Genomic DNA, 20090 nt, shown 5'->3' with positions numbered 1-20090 from the left:
AAAAGGGTTTTTTTTTCCCCCTACTCTTTTAAATTCACCTCAGAAGAGGCAAAAGACTTTTAGGGGACCTTCCAGAAGTTGGTACTGCATAAGTAGTTGGAGAAATATGATCATTGACTGAAATAAGTTCCTCCCAAGGCCTGAGCCCTGGCTTACCTGAACTTCCAACGCTGAGCCACAAAAGTAGGCCCCCCACCCAGAAGCGGCTCTTCCAGGGACCTGGGGGCATTGCTGAGCTGGAAATCTCAGAGCTGGTATGGAGTAATTCCCTAAAGCCAAAGAGATCACATAACCCAGCCTCTCAGAAAACACCCACGTGGATTTCACTAATCATTAACTAGCCTCATGACCCGAAAAGGAAAAATAAATTCTTCCTTATTTATTTAAATGCTAGAGTTTTCGGTTTCTTCTTCTCAATGAAAATAAATACACTTTCTTTTTTGTTAACCAGAGTGCATTGAAACACACTGTCCTTCCTCTTTGAGCCAAACATGATCAGGAAACTATTTCCTGCACCTCTCCCACTTCCCATGATAAGATGTTACTAATAACTAAGGCAGAAGTCCTTCATCTCTGGGTGACCAGAAACCCCTCATCGTGTTGGAATTATCTGTGGACATGTGTGTCTCCCTAGAAGATTCTGAGTGACTTGAGAGCAAAGGCTTTCTCTTTTCATTTTTTAATCCCAGTGCCTAGCACAGGACTGAAATAATAATATATTTTAAGTGTCCATTTAATGCACAGAAGGGAAGAAGATAAAGCTTCCCTCTGGAGAGTACTATCATTTTGTAGAATCTTGGGGCTAGAAGTCAAGTCCAACTTTGGAGATGTTCAGCTTCCTGAATTCACAAAGAAACTGAATATTAGAAAAGAAAATGACCTATACAGATCACGTTAGTGGAAGTGGCAGAGCCGGGCCTGGAACCAAGGTGGTTCCAGCACCATATGGCCTCTCCACCCAAAGGAGTGGCAGAAACCACACAGAACTATTTCTAGGCACGTCAGTAGGGCTGGGGCAGAGGGCGGGGCACTTGTCTGCCGTTCCCTAAATCATAACATACTGCTGTTAGGCAGACAGCCCACCATCAGGGCCAGGATCATCTTTTCTGAACAATAACTCTCTGAGGTGAGTATTATCAAAGAGTATTAATAACTACTGTATTAAGTACAAATTACTTAACTGTGATAATTACACAGTTAATAATCACAGATAAGCACAAATTACTTCTCTGTGACAGAAGTTAAGTAATGTGTATTAAGTACAAACATTTGTGTTTTACACAGCTGGTAGGGCACAGAGAATTTAAGTCATTTGCCCGAGATCATGCAGAGCTGGGATTTAAAGCAGGATGAGCCAGCCTCAGAATCCATGCTCTGAGCAATGACACTCTACAGCAACAACTCCTGAAGAGGCACTGGGACCATGCCACCAAGGCTGAACACAGGATACGATTATTTTGGAGGGGCTAGCCCTTAATTCCCCTTGTGCGCACGATCTCACTGCTCAAGTGTTGCTGCAACCAGGAAGGAGTGTGGCAATAAGTAGGGCACAGCAGAGGTCACTACTGAAAGCAGTCTTGATGTTAGAGATGAAGCCGAGTGTATGAGTTCAGGTCCTCAGAGAAGATGCCAAGATAAGACAAGATATGCAAGAGATTTATCGGACTAACACCTGTAATGAATAAAAGGTGCTAGAGAAGGCAGGAAGAGCCCTTAGGTTGTGTTGCACATCTGACACCTGTGAAAGAGAACGGGCAGGAAACAGAGGATTACATAGGAAGAATCTCAGGCTGCAGCACAGTTTCTAGAATATTCTGACCAGGCCAATGGGGACTCCTCAGGCCAAAGTCTTTTGTGACAGCAGATCTGTGTTTTGTAGAAATGAGCCTGCATTAGCAGCCACATCCTGCTTAGTCATTAGCTGGGGTCAACCTCAGCACAAAGACAGAGGTAGATTCAGAAGGCAGCAGCTGGAGCCATCAGTCAATCATTTTCCCTACAGCGGGAGACCTGAGGGCTGTCTTCCCGGCCGCCCACACCGTGGCCAGAGATAGTTAATCCCGGGTGCCCTTGTGCCTGGCATGAACACAGCTGACACTGAGAGAGCACTTTCACTTTCTTTCACATCCAACATCTAGCACAGTGCTCTCCAAGAGGGGTCAGAGTGGCCCCTTCCAGAACCACCTGCCTCACAACCATACAATTGACTTGGGACAGATTGCTGGACCCACTCCAGACACACAGAATGGGAATCTTTGGAACAGGGCCCAGGACTCCGCAGCTCCAGCAGCCTCCTCCAGTGATTGCTAGAACCGCTAGTCTTCTGTTAATACTTACAACAGCCATGTCCATTTCACCAGCGGAGAAACTGAAGCTCAGATAGGCCAGGGGCCTAGGGACACTGCTTGAGAGGGCCAAGGCGAAACAAGATATGCAAGAGTTTTACTGGACTAAACCTCGTCCTTCTGAAAAGTGAGATTACATGTTTTAGAAGGTGAGGATGAGACCCTTCTACCTGGAGACACTGAGAGAGCCACAATTCATATTCAGTGTATGCTGTCTGTCTCCCCCAAGGAGAATGTCAGCCTCAGAAGGGCAGAGTCCTGGCCTGTTTTGCTCACTGAGATATCCCAGTACCTAACACAGTACTTGCTACACAGTCAGTGGTCAATAAATATTTGCTAGGGGAAGGCATTGTTCAATTGGTAGAGTCTGCTGGTCAGTCCCCACCCCTCTTTTAGAAAGGGGGTCCTACTCACCCATTTTAAAGTGGAGTCAGATGGTTCTGTTTGCCTAGGATCCAGGTACACAAGGAGCAAGTGACCAGGGAATCAATGTTCAAATTTCTGAAATGCAGTGGTGTGATAATGGCCCACCACAGCCTCAACCTCTTGAGCTCAAGCAGTCCTCCTCCCTTGGACTCCTGAGTAGCTGAGACTACAGGTGCATACTACCACACCCAGCTAATTTTATTTAGTTATTTATTTGTTTGTTTGTTTGTTTGTTTTTGAGATAGGGTCTCGCTCTATCACCCAGGCTGGAGTGTAGTGGTGTAATCTCGGCTCACTGCAGCCTCAACCTCCTGGCCTCAAGTGATCCTCCCACCTCAGCCTCTCAAATAGCCTGGAGTACAGGCACCTACCACCATGCCTGGCTAATTTTTTAAAATCTTTTTGTAGAAATGGAGGTCTCGCTGTATTGCCCACGCTGATCTCAAACTTCTGGTCTCAAGCAATCTTCCCATCTCAACTTCAAAGCATTGAGATTAGAGGTGTGAGCCACCATACCTGGCCTAACATGCATTTTTTAAATAGCTCTACACATATACGCTTTTTAAAAAAATGCAAAAACACGGTTAAAAATAAATCTCCATCTCCTTCCCCCAGGTTTCCCAGATCTTACAGAAATCAGGCAACGTCATTGTTTCCTTGCATATCCTCCTAAAGATATTCTATCTCATGCTTTTTAGATTTTTACACCCTTCTTTTGACCTACTAATTTTTTTTTTCTTTTTTGACAATGTCTTGCTCTGTCGCCCAGGCTGAAGTGCAGCAGTGCAATCATGGCTCACTGCAGCCTTGGCTTCCTGAGCTCAAGTGATTCTCCCACCTTAGCCTCCCAGGTGGCTGGTACAGGCACACACCACCATGGCCACCTAATTTTTCTTTCCTTCTTTTTTTTTTTTTGAAAGACAGGGTTTTGCCATGTTGCCCAGGCTGGTCTTGAACTCCTGGGCTTAAGTCATCTTCCCACTTTTGCCTCCCAAAGTGCTCAGACTCCAGACTCTAGGTGTAAGCCACCACGCCTATTCTTACACAAACTCTTTTGAACCTTGAGTTTCACACTAAACAAAATACTTTGGAATTGCCTCATTCTTCTTTTAAGGTTGCACGGAATTCCATCAGATAGAATGTGTCATGAAATCTTAGTGCTCAACCCAAAATGGCTGAAGCCTTTATCCTGCCTGATTTTCAGAAAGTCCAATCTTTTGCCAGATTCCACTTTGAGGTGAAGAGCACGATTATGGAGTCTCTCCACTCCTGCTGTCCTATATGTCCTGCATGTGAACATGGGTACACGCACGCACGCACACACACATGCACCTTCTCAGAACAAGTCATAAAATACAAGTATAGTGAAGGACAGTTTTCAAGGTCTTGGACTGGGCCCAGTTCTTTCAGTTTTCTGGCTTATAGTTCTCAAGAATAACTGTAGAATGTGCTGGGAATCCAACATCCTGGGATCTGTTCCAGTCCCCCCACTACACGATATCCTTCAATGCTTTAGCTCAGTGATTCTTGTTTCCCTTGAGTATAAAACCCAGGGTGGGCTGCCTTCCTGGGGGTCCTCAGCTGTGGTGCAAGTGGGCATGTGCAGATGAGGCTCCGTGTGCCCCAGGCAGCTTTCCTAAGCCTTGGGGGACTGGCTCACATGAATTTCAGGCTTCTGTTGTCTGCTTCTAGCTGTAAGTAACAAGCCAGATTCCTGTAACTTGTTGTGTGCATAGGTATTCTGTCTCCCAAGACTCAGACAAATCACAGTGAACCCGCTTTTCACGCAGGACAGTCTAAAACCTTATGGAGAAAGAGAACATTTCATGCCCCTAATACGCCAAACCACATTATTTTAGCCTCGATTTAAAAACATCTATGTTCTGTCTCTGTTTTTCCAGAAAGAATAAGTAGAGACCGGCTTTATATTAGCCGAGACAAAAAGGTCACTTGTGGCTTTGCCAGAACAGAGAAGCCGTGTACCCCACCGGTGATGCCAAGCTTGCAACTGTTGAGAGGGCTGAAAATTATTTGTAGCTTTAAAATGACAGTTTGATACTAAAATTCAATGGTTTAGTGTTTATTCTCTGAGATCACTTAACTTCAAAGTAAAATTGTGAACTTCAAGGGCTTGTCTTTGGGTGTGCATTATGGCAAGGAAGTACCGTGAGGTTGAAGGGAAAGAAAGCCCTGTGAGCACCCGGGGTTGTGTCAAAAGTTTCCCACATGACAGAAGAAACTGGCTGGAGGTGGTTGTCTGGGAATTTCCCTGGGTCTCTCATTTCATGACAGCTTGGTAAAAAGAAGACACTAGATACACTTTTTAAAAGCCACCAGTAATATATAGCTAGTATATGTTAACATATCTTTTTCCATTTTTTGTTTAACTGCTTATTATATGCTAGATACTACGCTGTGTAAAATGTACAACAATCCCACAAGGTAGATACTATTATTAACCCCATTTTCCATGTGCAGAAACAGGCAGTGCAAGGTTTAATAACTTGCCCAAGGCTACACAAAGTGACAGAGCACGGATTTGAATTTGAAAAACTACCACTAGCAACAGATCCTTATCCTTTCTGCTGAATTCATGCTACCTACTCTCATTCTCACCATACTCTCAAGGTGGGCATTATTAGCCTCAACTTACATTAGTCCTGAGCAACCTGAGGCTGGGAGGCATCTGGTGGCAGAGCCAGGTTTCAATGGTGGCTCTCTGGAAAAGATCACAGAGCATGCCTTTTCTTAGTCCTAATTACATAGCAATTACCATGTTCCTGCAACAAGGAAAAAATTCACACCTTCAGAGCACCCTTCTCTTAGGTCTCCTGGATTCAGGGCTGGTGGAATAAGGGACAGCAGAGAGTCCACCTCACCCCAGAATGTCACCTCCACTAGAGCAGTCTCCAACAGAAAGTGTATTTTAGAAGGAAGATATAGAAGAAGACACAGCCAGCCCCTGAAGTGAGCCGACAGATGGACCGTGTCACTTTCACCTGCTGGCGTTGACAATGGGGAGGAGGGTGGTCCATATACCAGCCAAAATGATAAGAAACACTGCTTTGAAGCATGGCTCTCTATTAGTAAGTACATGTTTCTATCCACAGCTCTGTAGATTGGGAGACCAAAAGATTCTTTCTTTGCTCTTATCTCCAAGTCAGACAACCCCATTTTAGACTCATGTTCTTTGGGTGTTAGTATTGAAAGTCCAGGGGCTCCAAGCTCAAACACCCTGAGAGGGGTCACTTGCCTGAGGCCACCAGTTGGTAGAGACAACGACCTCAAGGCCCACACAGGTGAAGGACCTTGGCAAGTGGAGACAGATATAACCAACCACAGTGTGAACAGTTAAGTCTAGATCATGTCCGAAGCATTGGATGGGGTCTCCACTGTGGCTAAGGAGCAAAATGAGTGCAGAGGTGGGGGAACTACCTGAGAAGGGGAAAAAGCCTGAGAGGAGAGTGAAGATTCTCTGCCCACTTCACAATTTTTCCTGGGTTCACTCTGTCCCTTCCCTACCCCTGCTGCCAAATGTGGATCTCAAACCCACACCTAGTCTTTCCTCTTGACATCACCACTTAATTGTAGGAAGGTGAAGACAGCACAGGCTTACACTGTCACCATATTACACCATTTTGACTCTAAGGAATGATTTTCTAATACTTAAACAGCTAACAATTAGAGTGTAGTAGAATGTGTACAAAGAAAATGGGCTTTAAAGACTGTGCTATGATGATATAGTAAGAAATATGTATTTGGTCTCTAGCCCTGAGTTTCTGATGCAGAGCTGCTAAAACCCTTGTAGATAGGGGTGCTAATCTTTTGTTCAAATATTTGGTCTTTGACCCTGGTTCCTGGCACAGAACTCCTAAATCCCTTGATATTTCCTGGGTGAGAGGAGCATCTTTTGTTCTAGTGAGAGGACTTTTTGGTGGGCTCCTGGATAGCCTCCGGATGGGGACTTGTTGCCGGAGAGATCAATCATGTGATTAGAGGGTTGCAACTTTTGTCCTCACCCACCTCATGACCCGCAGGGAGGGGTGGGAGCTTAAAGGCTGAGGTGATTCCGAATGGCCAATGGTTTAGTCAATCATGCCAACACAATAAACCTCCATAAAAACCTAAAAGAACTGGGTTTGGACAGCTGAACCCATGGAGCTTCCCAAAGGGTGGTATACCTGGAGAGGTCACTGAAGCTCCACACCCCTTCCCACATGCTTTGCCCTGTGCATCTCTTCCAACTGGCTAGACATTTGTAGCCTTTGTAATATCCTTTAACAAACCAGTAAACTAAGTGTTTTTCCTGAGTTCTGTGAGCCACTCCATCAGATTAATCAAACCTGAGGAGGGTTTTGTGGGAACCCTGATTTACAGCTGGTTGGTCAGAAGCACAGGCCAGAGCCTGGGACTTGTGGTCAACATCTGAAGCAGTGGTGTGGGTGAGGAGAGGCAGTCTTGTGCCTTAACTTGTGGAATGTGATGCTATCATCCAGAAGATACCATCAGAATTGAATTAGAGGACACCCACTTGGTGTCTGTTAGACACTTGCTTGGTGCGTGGAGAAACAACTCCCACACCTTTGGGTGTCAGAAGTGTGAGTGCTGCATGAGACTGGGAAAAGCACCTTGGTTTGGTTCCATCCTTTGTGCGAGAAACAGACCTGGTTTTAAACCACAGCTCCATCTCATCCTGAGTGACTTTGGACAGATGGCAACCTCTCTGAGCCCAATTTCTTCATCTATTCATGGGTTGTTGTGAATGATCTGACACACAGCAATATTCTCTTCCTCTCTTCTTTATCCTTCCCCAAATGGAAAGAGCCTCCCCTACTCCCTAGGAGTTACTCTTCCCAACGCCAAGCCCAAAGAGTAAAACAAATGATGGTAGGCTGCTCCCCAGTCCCATCTAAATAACCTGTGGGTCCTCAGCCTGACCCCAGGCAGCCACTGTTGAGGAGCTGGCCCAGGAGGCCGGTTGGATTGTGAAGTTAGTCCCCATTCCTTCCCCTCAATGTCCTAGTAGCTCAGTGGCTGTTTGGAAAAGATGCAAGTTTACTCACTCCAGAGAAGTACAGAAAGAAGAATAAATGAAGAATGTTGTGGCTGGAGAATCTTGAAGAAGGGTGAATGAGGTCAATGCTAATTTTGTAGATCTAAAACAACAAACAAAACAAGCAAACAAAAAAACAACTATTGCCAAGACTTCTAGACAACATGTAGCAATCTTGGCTAACAAAGAAAGCAAATGAAACGGCATCACACAGCAGGTCCAAAAAGTATCATTTGAAAGGTCACATATGACCTCCTCTGTTGTGCAATACACATAGATTAACTTGATAAGAATGGCAAATTCATACAATGTGTCAGACCATCTTTATTGATTTACCCTAACGTTATGCATAAAGTTTATCTCTTTCCCCCATTCGTTCTCATCCTCCCTTCTCTCTCTCTTTCTCTGACACACACACACACACACACACACACAAGGAAGCAAAGTCACCAGTTGAGAGTGAAGTCTGGGGTGGAGGTTTTGAGGTTTGAGAAAAAAGAAGTCTGAAAGTCTAACCTCTTTTTGAAATGTGCCTGTGATAAAGAGTGACAATCAGCAAAGCAAATCTAATAGGATCCCTAAAGAGCGTTTTCCTGTTGTTTACAATTGTGGCTAAAGCCCTGCACTAGAAAACAACAAATGCTAAGATCCTCCCTGCATCCCCTAACCCCTACCCCCTGCGACGCACACAACCCTCCTCCACCACGTTCTAAAAAGGCTTGAAGGACTTGGAAAAATATTCCTATGGGACGAACTAGAAGGTGGCAGGACAGCTATCATCAGACCTCATTTCCCCACCACTCCCAGCTGAAAACCAGGGATTTCACAAAGGAAAAGTCATGAGAGTCATAGTTCTGTGGTTTTCTCAAAAGGAGAAGGAGGAGACGCTCTTCCTTCCCACCCCTGAGAATAGGCCAAATGAGAGTAAGCCCACTGGCTGGACTGAGGGTGACCAAATGAACGTGATGATGGCATCTCATTTCCCAGATGGACAGCCTGTGCCTAGGACTGACTCAGAAGACACACAGCACCACATAACAGGATTGATGTAGTGACAAGGCCAGGACAGAAGGTTGTGGGAGGAGTGAAGAGAAGGTGGCCAAGTGCCTGAACAATCAGAGCAGGTTTCACCCAGGAAGCTCTATCTATCTGAGTTGGGTCTTGAAGGACAAGTAAGAATTTATTATCAGGTAGACAAGGATTGGGAAGAGCATCAAGAAATAAAGAAAGGGTGATGTATTCATTGGAACATGATTAGACCATGATTAGTTTAGCATGCTCAATTTGTTATTCGTAAACATAACTCTGGAGGGTAATGAGGGAAGCACGAGCTAGGAGGCTAGTTCATAACACTCAATAGATACTGATTAATGCCTATTGGCTGCCCAAGCACTGTGCTAGGTTCTGTCTAGAAATAATACAAACAAGCAAATAGACAATAACAAAATTTGTAACATGTTAACTGCCATGATGAGGAAAGTACTGAGAGCAGCTCAGAGCAGCAGCATGTCCCAGACTTGAGTAGCTTGGCTTGCAGAAATCCAGCTGAAAAATCCTCAGGGCAAGAAGGTAATAGAGGTGATAGATTTAGAGTATATTTAGGAAGTAGCCCAGCCTAGCAGATATTGTTAGGACCCCACATATATCCCTCACTGTTCCCATGCCCCTTACAGCTTGCCCCTGCAAGTATCTCTGAGTCTTTACCTGAAGACACTCAGGTTTGGTTTGTTCAAAGGGCAAGCCAAGAAGTACCAGGGAGTTAGCATCCCTGGCAGTGGTCCTCAAGCAGTGTCAGATGGAAGTCGGTGGACAGATACCCCAGGTTTGCTTGCTCTTCAAATGGGACAGTTCTGAGGACTGCTTTAGGCAGAGGACTCAGATGGCAGAGTGCCAGCTGCCCACAGTGGAAACCTGCTCATTGACATACCCGGTACTAGCTCCCTTCCCTTCCTGGTTTCATTTCCCCATTCTCATATCGGTATTTCCTGGAATCATCTCCCAGATAAACTGCTTGCATTCTGATGTTTGTCTCAAAGTCCACTTTGTGGGAACCCAACTTGAGACAAACAGAAAAAACTTTTAGAACAAGTACATGATGAAAATGAAGACTCAAATATGAGGTTATGAGATTTTTTGGTTGGGAGACACTGACTCCATCAACTGAGCTAAAAGACTCTTCAGTGTAAGAACAGGGATAGATTCTGGAAGAACAGGATGAGCCTGAAAAAACTGAGCTCAAGGTGCCCAAGGGACTTGTTATCTCAAAATTCCCTGAGTACAAGGTTAAGACTCTTGACTTTGGAAAAAGTGAAAAGAAATCGCAGAAAAAGAAATACACAAAAGAAGAATCCATCAGAAATGAACATCACATCTCCTAAAGGGAAATTACAGTGTCTTCTTTTGACCCGAGAGAATATAAAGCCCTAGCTGTCTCTTCCAGCCGGTTTCTGTATTCTAGTTTCTCGTAGTTGGAAGGACTCACTCCTTTAAAACCATACATAACTCCCCACCAGCAGCCAGCAATGGCAGCTGTAGAATCACTGTCTCCACCATGGAAAAAGGCTCGGTGGGCAAGCTCCTTCCAGGAGTCTCCCGCAGCAAGGACAGCATCGTAGGCAATCATGGGGGCATCGTGCCCACTGCTGCCACCCCAGCCAGAGTAGCTCAGGGAGGTATAGAACTGATCCCTCTCCTTCACACCAAAGGGCTCGGGGAAGGTAGGGGCTGATTCTCCATCCAAAATCCCTCTAAGTTTTAGGTAATTTTCCCATTTGGTCTGGAAGTAGGACCTGTAGAAAGGAAAAAATCTAGAGTCAGTTGAAAAAAATAAGGTGAAAAGTCATAACAAAAAACACCAGATGGATGTATGAACAGAGGAAAATCCAACATAACTTCGGCTTCTTGCAGTAATATCTTAAACTATTTAAACATTAAAATTATTTCTATGTAAGTACCATTCATTCAATACATTTTTCATAAGGATCTACATAAATAAGGCATTGATCCGGTTGCTAAATAAAGAGATACATATCATGTTAAAGGGTAGGAAATAAAGGTTTGTTTTTCCTGGGAGGGTGGAGAGTAATGACCTTTCAAGGGGGAACTTCAGGACATCACAACTGTGGGTGACTTCAGCAGAAAGCCTCTTTTTATTCTAAGAAAGAGAATGTGAAGTGAACTCACAAGAAGGGGAAGATGTGGCCTTACCACTTATTAGTGAGCTAGTGGAAAAACCTGTCTCTGGCATTTTAACCAAGGATTTCAAAATATTATTTGTGTACGTACCAAGACAACACTGAAAAAGCAAATTTCAGGAAAGTAGGAAATAGGCATGAAAATTCATGGCAGCATAGGAGAGCCATAAAAACGACAGGATCCCTGTGTAAGAAGGAAACACCACAGCTGCCCTATTCATTGAGGTACCCACTTGGCTACTTTGTACAATCATTACTGGAAAGGAACTTGAAATCCTTAGCAGATTGGTAGAAAGGGGGCTGGGCGGTGAAAACCATGAGGGTTGCTGTGATCTCTGAATACAAGATACATATGTGCAGGTGGATGTGCACACACAGATTCAACCATGTTTGAACAGGGCATGCACCTACAGACTCACCAGTGTTGAAGATTTTCCTCTACAAAGTAGCCTGATTGGACAATGTACTTTTTAGCTTCTGGTAGCAGCTCCATCAGTCCTTTTCCCCACTGCAAGGGTGGTCTGGCATTCACAGCATAGGCTGTAAAAAGAGCAGACGCAAGGGCCCCCAGGTAGCCTGTTGGGTGGTGGTGGGTCATCCGACCGCTCTCGATGCTCACTTGGATCAGTGTGTCCAGCTGGCTATGGTGTGGGAACCTGAGACCGATGCACATGGCCCGCATGGCGGCCCCACAGCCGCCCTCATGGCTGTTGAAGGGAATTCTCCAGCCATTGGGCTTGCCGGGCTTCAGCTGCATGGCGTTGTGCATCGAGGCATTACCTGGGGAAGAGTCGGATAAGGGATGGGGGTTAGCATAACCAAAGCAAAGGCCCCAGCAGGAATAAATAACTAAACTCTGTCTCCAAGTATTTTTGATGGAAAGGGAGAGCCAAAAAATATGATGATGAATGCCCCAAAACTCCAAACCCCACCCAACAATGTGCCTTTCTTTATGTATAACCCTTGGCAAGGTAACACTAATAAAAGCAACAGACTCATATAGGGACCCTTGGAATCTTTACCAGTCATCACTGAGACATCACAACAAATTTAAGAAATAAGTATATTGTTCTCTTTTTTAAGTAAATAAGTATTTTAAACTCAGAGATTAAGAAACTTCTTCAAAATCACATAAGCAGCTAGTTAACGGCTGGGTAAAATCCATGGGACTCCAAAGCCCAATCCCTTATGGAGTCCAGTAAGAACCTTACAATTAGGCCGGGAGCAGTGGCTCATGCCTGTAGTCCCAGCACTTTGGGAGATCAAGGCAGGCAGATCACAAGGTCAGCAGATTGAGACCATCCTGACTAACACGGTGAAACTCCATCTCTACTACAAATACAAAAAATTAGCCGGGCGTGGTGGCACGTGCCTGTAGTCCCAGCTATTTGGGAGGCTGAGGCAGGAAAATTGCTTGAACCCGGGAGGCAGAGGTTGCAGTGAGTCGAGATCGTGCCACTGCACCCCAGCCTGGGCAACAGAGTGAGACTCCGTCTCAAAAGAAAAACCCAAAAAACAAAAAACAAAAACCTCACAATTGGAGTTTCTGAATATCAAAAAGAGAGAAAGAGGCCAAAAATTCTAGAGTGAAGCCCTGGGCTCAGATGAGGAGCAGTGGATTCAGGGAAACAATGTGTCTTTGATGAGTCACTGAACCTCTGGGCCTTGGCTGTCCCCTCATGGCAGTGATGTAAGCAGGCTTGTCCCCCTGACCTGTCCTACTGGAGACCTGTGAACACACATGCGAGCCAAGCGATGGCAGCAACATACGATGGAGTGTGGCACTGCTGTTCCTTTACTAGTCAGTGTATTCACAACACTGTTCATGGATGGCACAGGTGGACAAAAAAAGTTTCCACTTGCTAAACTGATGAGCTATCAGACGCCAAGAAAGAATAAACAGAGATTGGCATCTCAAGCCAATCTTTGGGGTGACAGGGACCCCTTGGTATGGTGGTGGGAAGCTTTCATCAGGAGGTGTTGTGCTGAATTGAGTCCCCCCAATTCAAATGCTGTAGCTCTAAGTACCTAGATTTGGAGATAGGGCCGCCTTTAAAGAGTTGATTAAGCTAAAATGTGGCCTTTAGGGTAGGCCCTAATCTAATCTGCCTGGTGTCCTTATATGAAGAGGAATGCGGACACACACAAACACCAGGGATGCATGCACACAGAGGAAAGACCATGTGAAGACACAGCGAGGAGGCAGCCATCTGCAAGCCAAAGAGAGAGGCCTCAGAAGAAAGCAAGCCTGTCAATACCCTGACTTGGATTCCAGCTTCCAGAGCTGTGAGAGATAAATTTCCATTGTTTCAGCCACTCAATCCATGCCATTTTGTTATGGCAGCCCTAGTAGCCTCAAATAGGAGAGGTAGGTCAGATGGGCCAGAGAAAATCACCTGGTGGCCCAAGTGGCTGTGACAAGTTGCCGAAGTGGGCAAGAACCACTTGTGAGCAAACCTGTGGCCAGAAGTCTCTAGAAAACCGTTTGCATTTTTTTTTTCTTGACATAGGGTCTCACTCTGTCGCCCAGGCTGGAGTCCAATGGCGTGATCTTGGCTCACTGCAACCTCTGCCTCCAGGGTTCAAGCGATTCTCCTGCCTCAGCCTCCTAGGTAGCTGGGATTACAGGCGTGCACCATCACACCCAGCTAATTTTTTTATTTTTAGTAGAGACAGGGTTTCACCATGTTGGTCAGGCTAGTCTCGAACTCCTGACCTCAGGTGATTCGCCTGCCTTGGCCTCCCAAAGTGCTGGGATTACAGGCATGAGCCACTGTGCCCAGCCGCATTTTTCTTTAAAAATAAAAAATATGCATTTTTCTTTTTACTTACTCATCACAGAAAACTTAGAAATACAAATAAGTAAAAATAAAAAACTATAAATACTCCCATCACCCAAATATAATTAGTAATCTTTGTACATGTTCTTCAAGACCTTTCTCAACACAGAAATACATATCTATTTAAAAAAAAAAATTTTTTTTTTTGGCTGGGCATGGTGACTCATGCCTGTAATCCCAGCACTTTGGGAGGCTGAGGCAGAGGGATCAACTGAGGTCAGGAGTTCGAGGTCAGCCTGGCCAACGTGGTGAAACCCCTTCTCTACTAAAAATACAAGAATTAGCCAGGCACGGTGGTGCACGCCTGAAATCCCAGTTACATGGGAGGCTGGGGCAGGAGAATCGCTTGAACCTGGGAGGCAGAGGTTGCAGTGAGCCGAGATTGTGCCACTGCACTCCAGCCTGGGCAACAGAGTCAGACTCCATCTCAAAAAAAAAAAAATTGTTTTTAGAGACAGGGTCTTACTCACTCTGTCACCCAGGGTGGAGTGCAGTAGTGCGATCATGGCTTACTGCCGCCTGGACCTCCTGGGTTCAAGCAAGCCTCCCATCTCAGCCTCCTGAGGAGCTAGGACTATGGGTGTCTGCTACTACAACTGGCCATTCAAAAAAAAATTTTTTTTTAAATGGGCTTTTGCTATGTTGACCAGGCTGGTCTCAAACTCCTGGACTCAAGCAATCCTCTCGCCTCGGCCTTTCAAAGTGTTGGGATTACAGGTGTAAGCCACAGCACGTGGCCCCACAAGACCTATTTTTTAAAGGATGGTAGCTTCGTAACATACATATTATTTTATAACCTATTGGTGTATAATAATACCTTTCAGTATTAGTAAATATTATTTGCAAATTTTAAATTTTTATTAATATGTTAATTGACAAATCATAATTACATATATTTATTTGGTATAATGTGATGATTTGATATATGTAAACAACGTGGGATGATCAAATCAAGCTAATTAGCATATCTATTGCCTCACTTATTTTTTTGTGTCGATTTATTTGAAATTTACTCTCTTGGTTATTTTGAAATGTACAATACATTGTTATTGACTACAGTCACCCTGAATAACTTTAAATGGTTGCAAATGTGTCAGCTTAATTAATTATGAGAGATTTAGGTTCTATTTATTTCTTTATTTGTTAGAGTCAGGGTCTTGCTCTGTCACTCAGGCTGGAACGCAGTGGCATGATCCCAACTCACTGCAGCCTCGACCTCCTGGGCTCAAGCAATCCTCCTACCTCAGCCTCTCAAGCAGCTGGGACTACAGGTATGTGCCACAACACCTGGCTAATGTTTTAAAATTTTTTTCTGGAGTGGTAGTCCCCAACCTTTTTGGCACCAGCAACCGGTTTTACAGAAGATAATTTTTCCATGGACGGGGTTGGTTGGGGGAGCTTTTGGGACAAAACTGTTACCCCACAGATCATCAGACATTAGATTCTCATAAGAAGCCCACAATCTAGATCCCTCACATGTGCAGTTCACAACAGGGTTCAGGCTCCTATGAGAATCTAATGCGCCACTGATCTGATGGGGGCAGAGCTCAGGTGATGATGCTCCTTCGCCCATCGTTCACTTCCTGCTGTGTGGCCCAGTTTCTAACAGGCCATGGACCAGTAGCTGTCTCTAGAACAGGGATTGGCTACCCCATTCTAGAGATAGGGTCTCAGTATATTGCTCAGGCTGGTCTTGAACTCCTGGGCTCAAGTGATTCTCTCACCTTCGCTTCCCAAAGAGCTGGAATTACAGGTATGAGCCACTACCATGCTGTTGTTTCTATTTTTATCACATTTAGAAACACTATTGTCTCTTTGTTATTTAAATCTCCATCAACATTGTTAATGATTTCCTCGAGGCTGTTTTATTCTTTGCCTTCCTTGCACCTCCCACCGGCTGTGCTCACCTGGTGCCCGTCCATCCATGTCTTCCATGCAGTCTTGGTAATGCTTAGCAAGGAGGTAATACAGTCGAGTCAACTTAGGGGCTTTCCCAGCTTCCACAAGAGCTTCTGCTGTGGCCAAGTGCATCACTGTGTCATCACTAACTCTCCACCTTCCCACGTCTAGGGCATCCAAGCCGCCCAGCTGGGCCAACTGCCGGTGTATCTTCTCCCCATCCTGGAGGAACTCCCACTTCCCATTGTAGTACCCCAGGGAATCTCCAGCTGCACTTAGCACCATAGCAGCCACATACTTCTCCATCAGTCCCTCACACTTGCTGGGCTCTGGAGAGGGTGTCTTCGTGGGGGAAATTAAGACAAAGGAAATAAGATGAGGAGGAAGAAGCATCAGAAAAAACAACAGCTCCAGCTATGTTTTATTGAGCACTCACTACTTGTAGGCATTGTATCAGGGGCATCTCATGTAATCCTCCTCACTGCTCTATGAAGAAAGTAAAGCCCATTTTATGTATGAGCAAGTGGAGGATCATGGAGATAATGCAGTTTCAGAAATGTTCAGTGACTTGTCTCAGGTCACAGAGCTAATAAGTGGCAGGGCTGAGATCCTAACATAGGTCCATCTGACTCCAAAGTCTATCATTATAACTACAACTATATCTCTTGCCTCTTGGTGAGTAGTAAGCCCGCTAAATTCTGCAAGTCAAACTAGTAGGGAGGGATTACAGTATGCATTTCACAGATAAGAAAATGAAGGCTCAGATAAGCTAAATTCACAAAACAAGAGGAGTGGAAGTATTGGAACCCAAATCTTCTGATTCCAGCCAAGCCAGGATACTTGGCATCACACCACTCAGCCTCAGCCCAGAGTTTCTTACCTTGGGCAACCTCTGGGTGCCTCAGCCTCCACATTTGTAAAATGGCACTGATTTTAAAAAGTAACAACCTCCTGGATTTGTTGTTAGGAATAAACAAATTAAATTTCATAAAGTTGGCTGGACACGGTGGCTCATGCCTGTAATCCCAGCACTTTGGGAGGCCAAGGTGGGTGGATCACCTGAGGTCAGGAGATTGAGACCAGCCTGGCCAACAGGGTGAAACCCCATCTCTGCTAAAAATACAAAAATTAGCTGAGTATGATGGTGCATGCCTAACCCCAGCTACTAGGGAGGCTGAGGCAGGAGAATCGCTGGAACCCAGGAGGCAGAGGTTGCAGTGAGCCGAGATTGTGCCACTGCACTCCAGCCTGGGCAACAGAGCAAGACTCTGTCTCAAATAAATTAAAAAATAAATAAATAAATAAATAAATAAGTTATTAGAGTGCTTGGCACATAGTAAACTTGATTTTTGACGTATTTATATTATTCATATACAACCAGGGAAAATGGGTGTTGTTTTAGAACTAGAACATTTTATCCCCACAACCTTTCCTTCGATAGCAACGTTTAAATATTGCTTCTCTTAGAAAAGATTAGCTTCTAGAGAATTAGGATCTCGATTAATAATATACCCACCATGAATGAAATCCCTGGTAAAGCGCTGGCTTCCCTGTTGGTGCATTTCCTAAAAGCCCCCCTCTTTCAGCCCATTCCCCAGGGTTCCCTACTCCCTGTGGCTTTCAGGTCAAAACCCTCCATCCCATCCAGGCCAATACTTTTATAAGGGTCCGGCAGACTAGCTCATTCTCCCCTCAGGTGAAACTTTTCCATCCCCTCCACTTATCTAAACCCTATTTACTCAAGGTCTAGTTCAAGTCACGGGGCTTCCAGAAGTGCTTCTGCAGCTGCACTGCTGTTGTCCATGGAATGCAGGCTAGGGAACCCCTGGAGAAGCAGTAAACGACGAAGACGGATGCGTTCTAGTACTCAGTTACTGGTAATGCTGTTTCTGCTCACAAAGGATATTTGTAAATGTTATTTACGTAGCTTATTATTTCCAGTGAAGCTTAGGCACTGAGGTTCTGGGCTATTAGACCTGACTCTGCTGAGACAGAGTTGTGGGAGAACAGACACTCGGGACCACAGCTTCCCCATCTGTAAACTGGAGGGGGAGTGGGGAGGTATGGGCTCCCTGAAGTTCCGTCCTGCGCTGTGATTTTCAGACACTACCTCCGCTTCTTGGCTTCTGAAGACTAGCTGTTAACCCCCCATACCCTCCATCTCAATGTCCTCATTGTACTTTCCGTAATTCCTTCTGGCTCCACCCTAATGTGTGCTTCTGTGAGTTGCAAGCTGGGATGGGGGAAGAAGACCGGCATCTTTTTTCGTTTATAAATTGCCTTTAACCTTCGCTTTCAGAACGCTGTAATTCCTTAACTCCTCTGAACTTTCACTGGTCACATTCTCGTACCCGAACTATACATTCAGAACCAAGATCTGATCAACTGCTTCCTGGCCATGCCCGGCTTTGGAGAGAAACGGGACGGTTGACAACCTCTCACGCTTTGCAAGACTGGGAATCCTCACGGCCCCGCCAGCCAGGGGCCGGGGAGGGGAGCGCGGGGCCGAGGGCCGGGGCGCGGTACCTGCTCGTAGCCTGGACTGGAACGCGCGAGCGAAGGGCGCGGCGCGGGCTCCCGGGGCCGGGGAAGAGGCCTGGCTGCTGCCGGTGGGCGACGGCGCGGGCTGGGGCGGAGCCAGGTCCCCGAGTTCCGGGGCTGTCGCCAGGTCAGCGTGGAGGCGGCGAGCGCCCCAGCACCTGCGCTCGGCCGCGCGGAGTTTGAGCTAATCTTGGAACCTCCAAGGCGGCTTCCCGGCACCGCCGTGCTCTTCTGCACCCAAGCGAGAATGGACAGGACCTCCGTCACCCGCCCCAAATGCTCTGAAGGGCCCGGAGCCTGGTACCCGCAATGTGGCGGCACCGGAAAGCCGGTTCTCACCCGGGTGTGGTCAGTGACTCCGGCGTAGACCCGGCTGACGCCTTCGCCGGTGCTCACGTCCGACTCTGTAGGGCTGTAGTGGACCGGGTGTGCCCAGATGCTTGGAAGCGCGTACTGAGTGCGCCGCCCTTGCCCGGGTTCTGGGCCTTCACGCATAAAGTGGGATAGTAATATCTGCCTCTTAGAATGGTTATTAAGGATCCAGTTAGTTAATTTTAGCTCGTCTTTTATTTGGCAGCAGCGTAGAATTCTTTTATCCTGATCGTAAATAAAAGCAAAGAAAAACGAAGATTATTTTTGTCTAAATACATTAATCATGCCACTTTTAAAGCAAATCAGAATCACCATATGCAAGTATTCTATGTATTTCTCCAAAGTTTTAAATTTGCTATGCCTGTTTTCTTGCTGTAATGACTAGCTTTGGTCTGAGAGCTTTTTTAAAAATTGATATCTAATTTATATATAATGAAATGCCCTTACACCATAATCAAAATATGGAATATTTTCATTACTTTAAAACATTCTCTTGAGGCCTTCCCAGTGAATCCCCATCTCCATCTCCAACTCTAGCCTAAGTGACTTTTGAGTGTTTACAAAAATCAAGTTCACCAGTAAGGGAGGCAGAGATCACCCTCAACCCCCCACGCCCTTTAGCTTTTAGTGGGCTAATCAGCTGCATCTAGAAGCCAAATTGACACTAGGCAGATTAACAAGAGAAAAGTATACAAATTTTATTAATTGTACATGTACAAGGGGATGTTAAGAGACTGAATCCTGAAGAAAGTGGCCAAAGCAAGATGCTTTTATACTTTTTAGAAAAAGAGTGATAAATTAAAGAAGAAATGACAGGACAAAGAAAATCTGGCTAGGGTGGTAAAAATTTCTGGGGGAGCCCCTAGGAGATACATTGGGGGGTGGGGTGTAAAACAGGTGGAAGATAATGGTTACTTTGCAAGAATGCTTATTCCAGTCCAAATGCCACCTCCAGTTCCAAATCTCTGGTGATAAGGGTTATTTTCTCACTCTGGCGTGGAGAACATACCTCTCCTAGAGGAATCTTTATTGCTGGCTACATGTAGGAAGAGATAGTTCAGCTCCTGTTAGGGAACCAGGTTCATTTGCCTTTCACACAGTATGCCAATCACTGAGGTGCATGAGTTTTGCAGTAGAGAAAGGGCGTATTCACAAGGCAACCAGGCCAGGAGACTGCAGAACAGCCCTCAAATCTGCCTTTCCAAAGATGGAATTTTAGGGATGCTTATAGGATAGGGGAGGAAGGTGGTCCAAGGTGCCCAAAAAGATGAGGTAAGGAAAACAGGCAATTGGTAATCTGAGCAAGCATAGTCAAGCTTCATGGCTGTTCATAGAACACATGTTCACAAAATCACGATGTTAGCATGATCTGAGGGTGGAGTTTTGGGCCTTCTGATGTCAAAAGGTCACCCATTGGACA

At 45.5% G+C, this 20090-nt stretch overlaps 2 protein-coding genes across 6 annotated transcripts in view; both read right to left on the bottom strand.

Moving 5' to 3' along the window:
• PLA1A (phospholipase A1 member A) overlaps positions 1 to 311 on the bottom strand; it is a 32464-nt gene extending 32153 nt beyond the window's left edge. For all 4 annotated transcript variants that reach the window (XR_002731963.1, XM_023214130.1, XM_023214141.1 and 1 more), the window contains exon 1: positions 157 to 311. Coding sequence is in view for 3 of the 4 variants with exons in the window: in XM_023214130.1 (XP_023069898.1) it covers positions 157 to 229 (73 nt within the window). In the remaining variant the exon portion in view is untranslated. The remainder of the gene's footprint in view (positions 1 to 156) is intronic.
• A 7817-nt stretch (positions 312 to 8128) lies between these two features.
• Positions 8129 to 18759, bottom strand: ADPRH (ADP-ribosylarginine hydrolase). 2 transcript variants are annotated; one of them, XM_023214120.2, is made up of 4 exons: positions 18638 to 18759; positions 15766 to 16099; positions 11438 to 11798; positions 8129 to 10613 (listed from the first exon to the last, which is right to left on the bottom strand). In XM_023214120.2, exons 2-4 carry the CDS (start codon positions 16061 to 16063, stop codon positions 10199 to 10201), a joined length of 1074 nt encoding a protein of 357 aa, XP_023069888.1. In that variant the 5' UTR covers positions 16064 to 16099; positions 18638 to 18759; the 3' UTR covers positions 8129 to 10198. The 2 variants fall into 2 exon arrangements, with proteins under 2 accessions (XP_023069888.1, XP_023069878.1); XM_023214110.2 differs by having other exon boundaries at positions 18284 to 18668.
• Between the last annotated feature and the right edge of the window lie 1331 nt (positions 18760 to 20090).

Source organism: Piliocolobus tephrosceles, chromosome 2 (genome assembly GCF_002776525.5).
Source record: "Piliocolobus tephrosceles isolate RC106 chromosome 2, ASM277652v3, whole genome shotgun sequence".
Taxonomy (NCBI): domain Eukaryota; kingdom Metazoa; phylum Chordata; class Mammalia; order Primates; family Cercopithecidae; genus Piliocolobus; species Piliocolobus tephrosceles.
The sequence above is the reverse complement of the archived record's forward strand: the minus strand, read 5'-3'. Positions and strand labels throughout refer to the sequence as shown.

What these genes read in the sequence shown, in the direction of transcription:
- ADPRH (XM_023214120.2), bottom strand. Translation starts at nt 16,063, where the DNA reads ATGGAGAAGTATGTGGCTGCTATGGTGCTAAGTGCAGCTGGAGATTCC. An exon ending in CATGGATGGACGGGCACCAG is followed by an intron (nt 11,799 to 15,765) that starts GTGAGCACAGCC and finishes ACTCTTCCCCAG; the next exon opens with GTAATGCCTCGATGCACAAC. An exon ending in GAGGAAAATCTTCAACACTG is followed by an intron (nt 10,614 to 11,437) that starts GTGAGTCTGTAG and finishes TCCTTTCTACAG; the next exon opens with GTCCTACTTCCAGACCAAAT.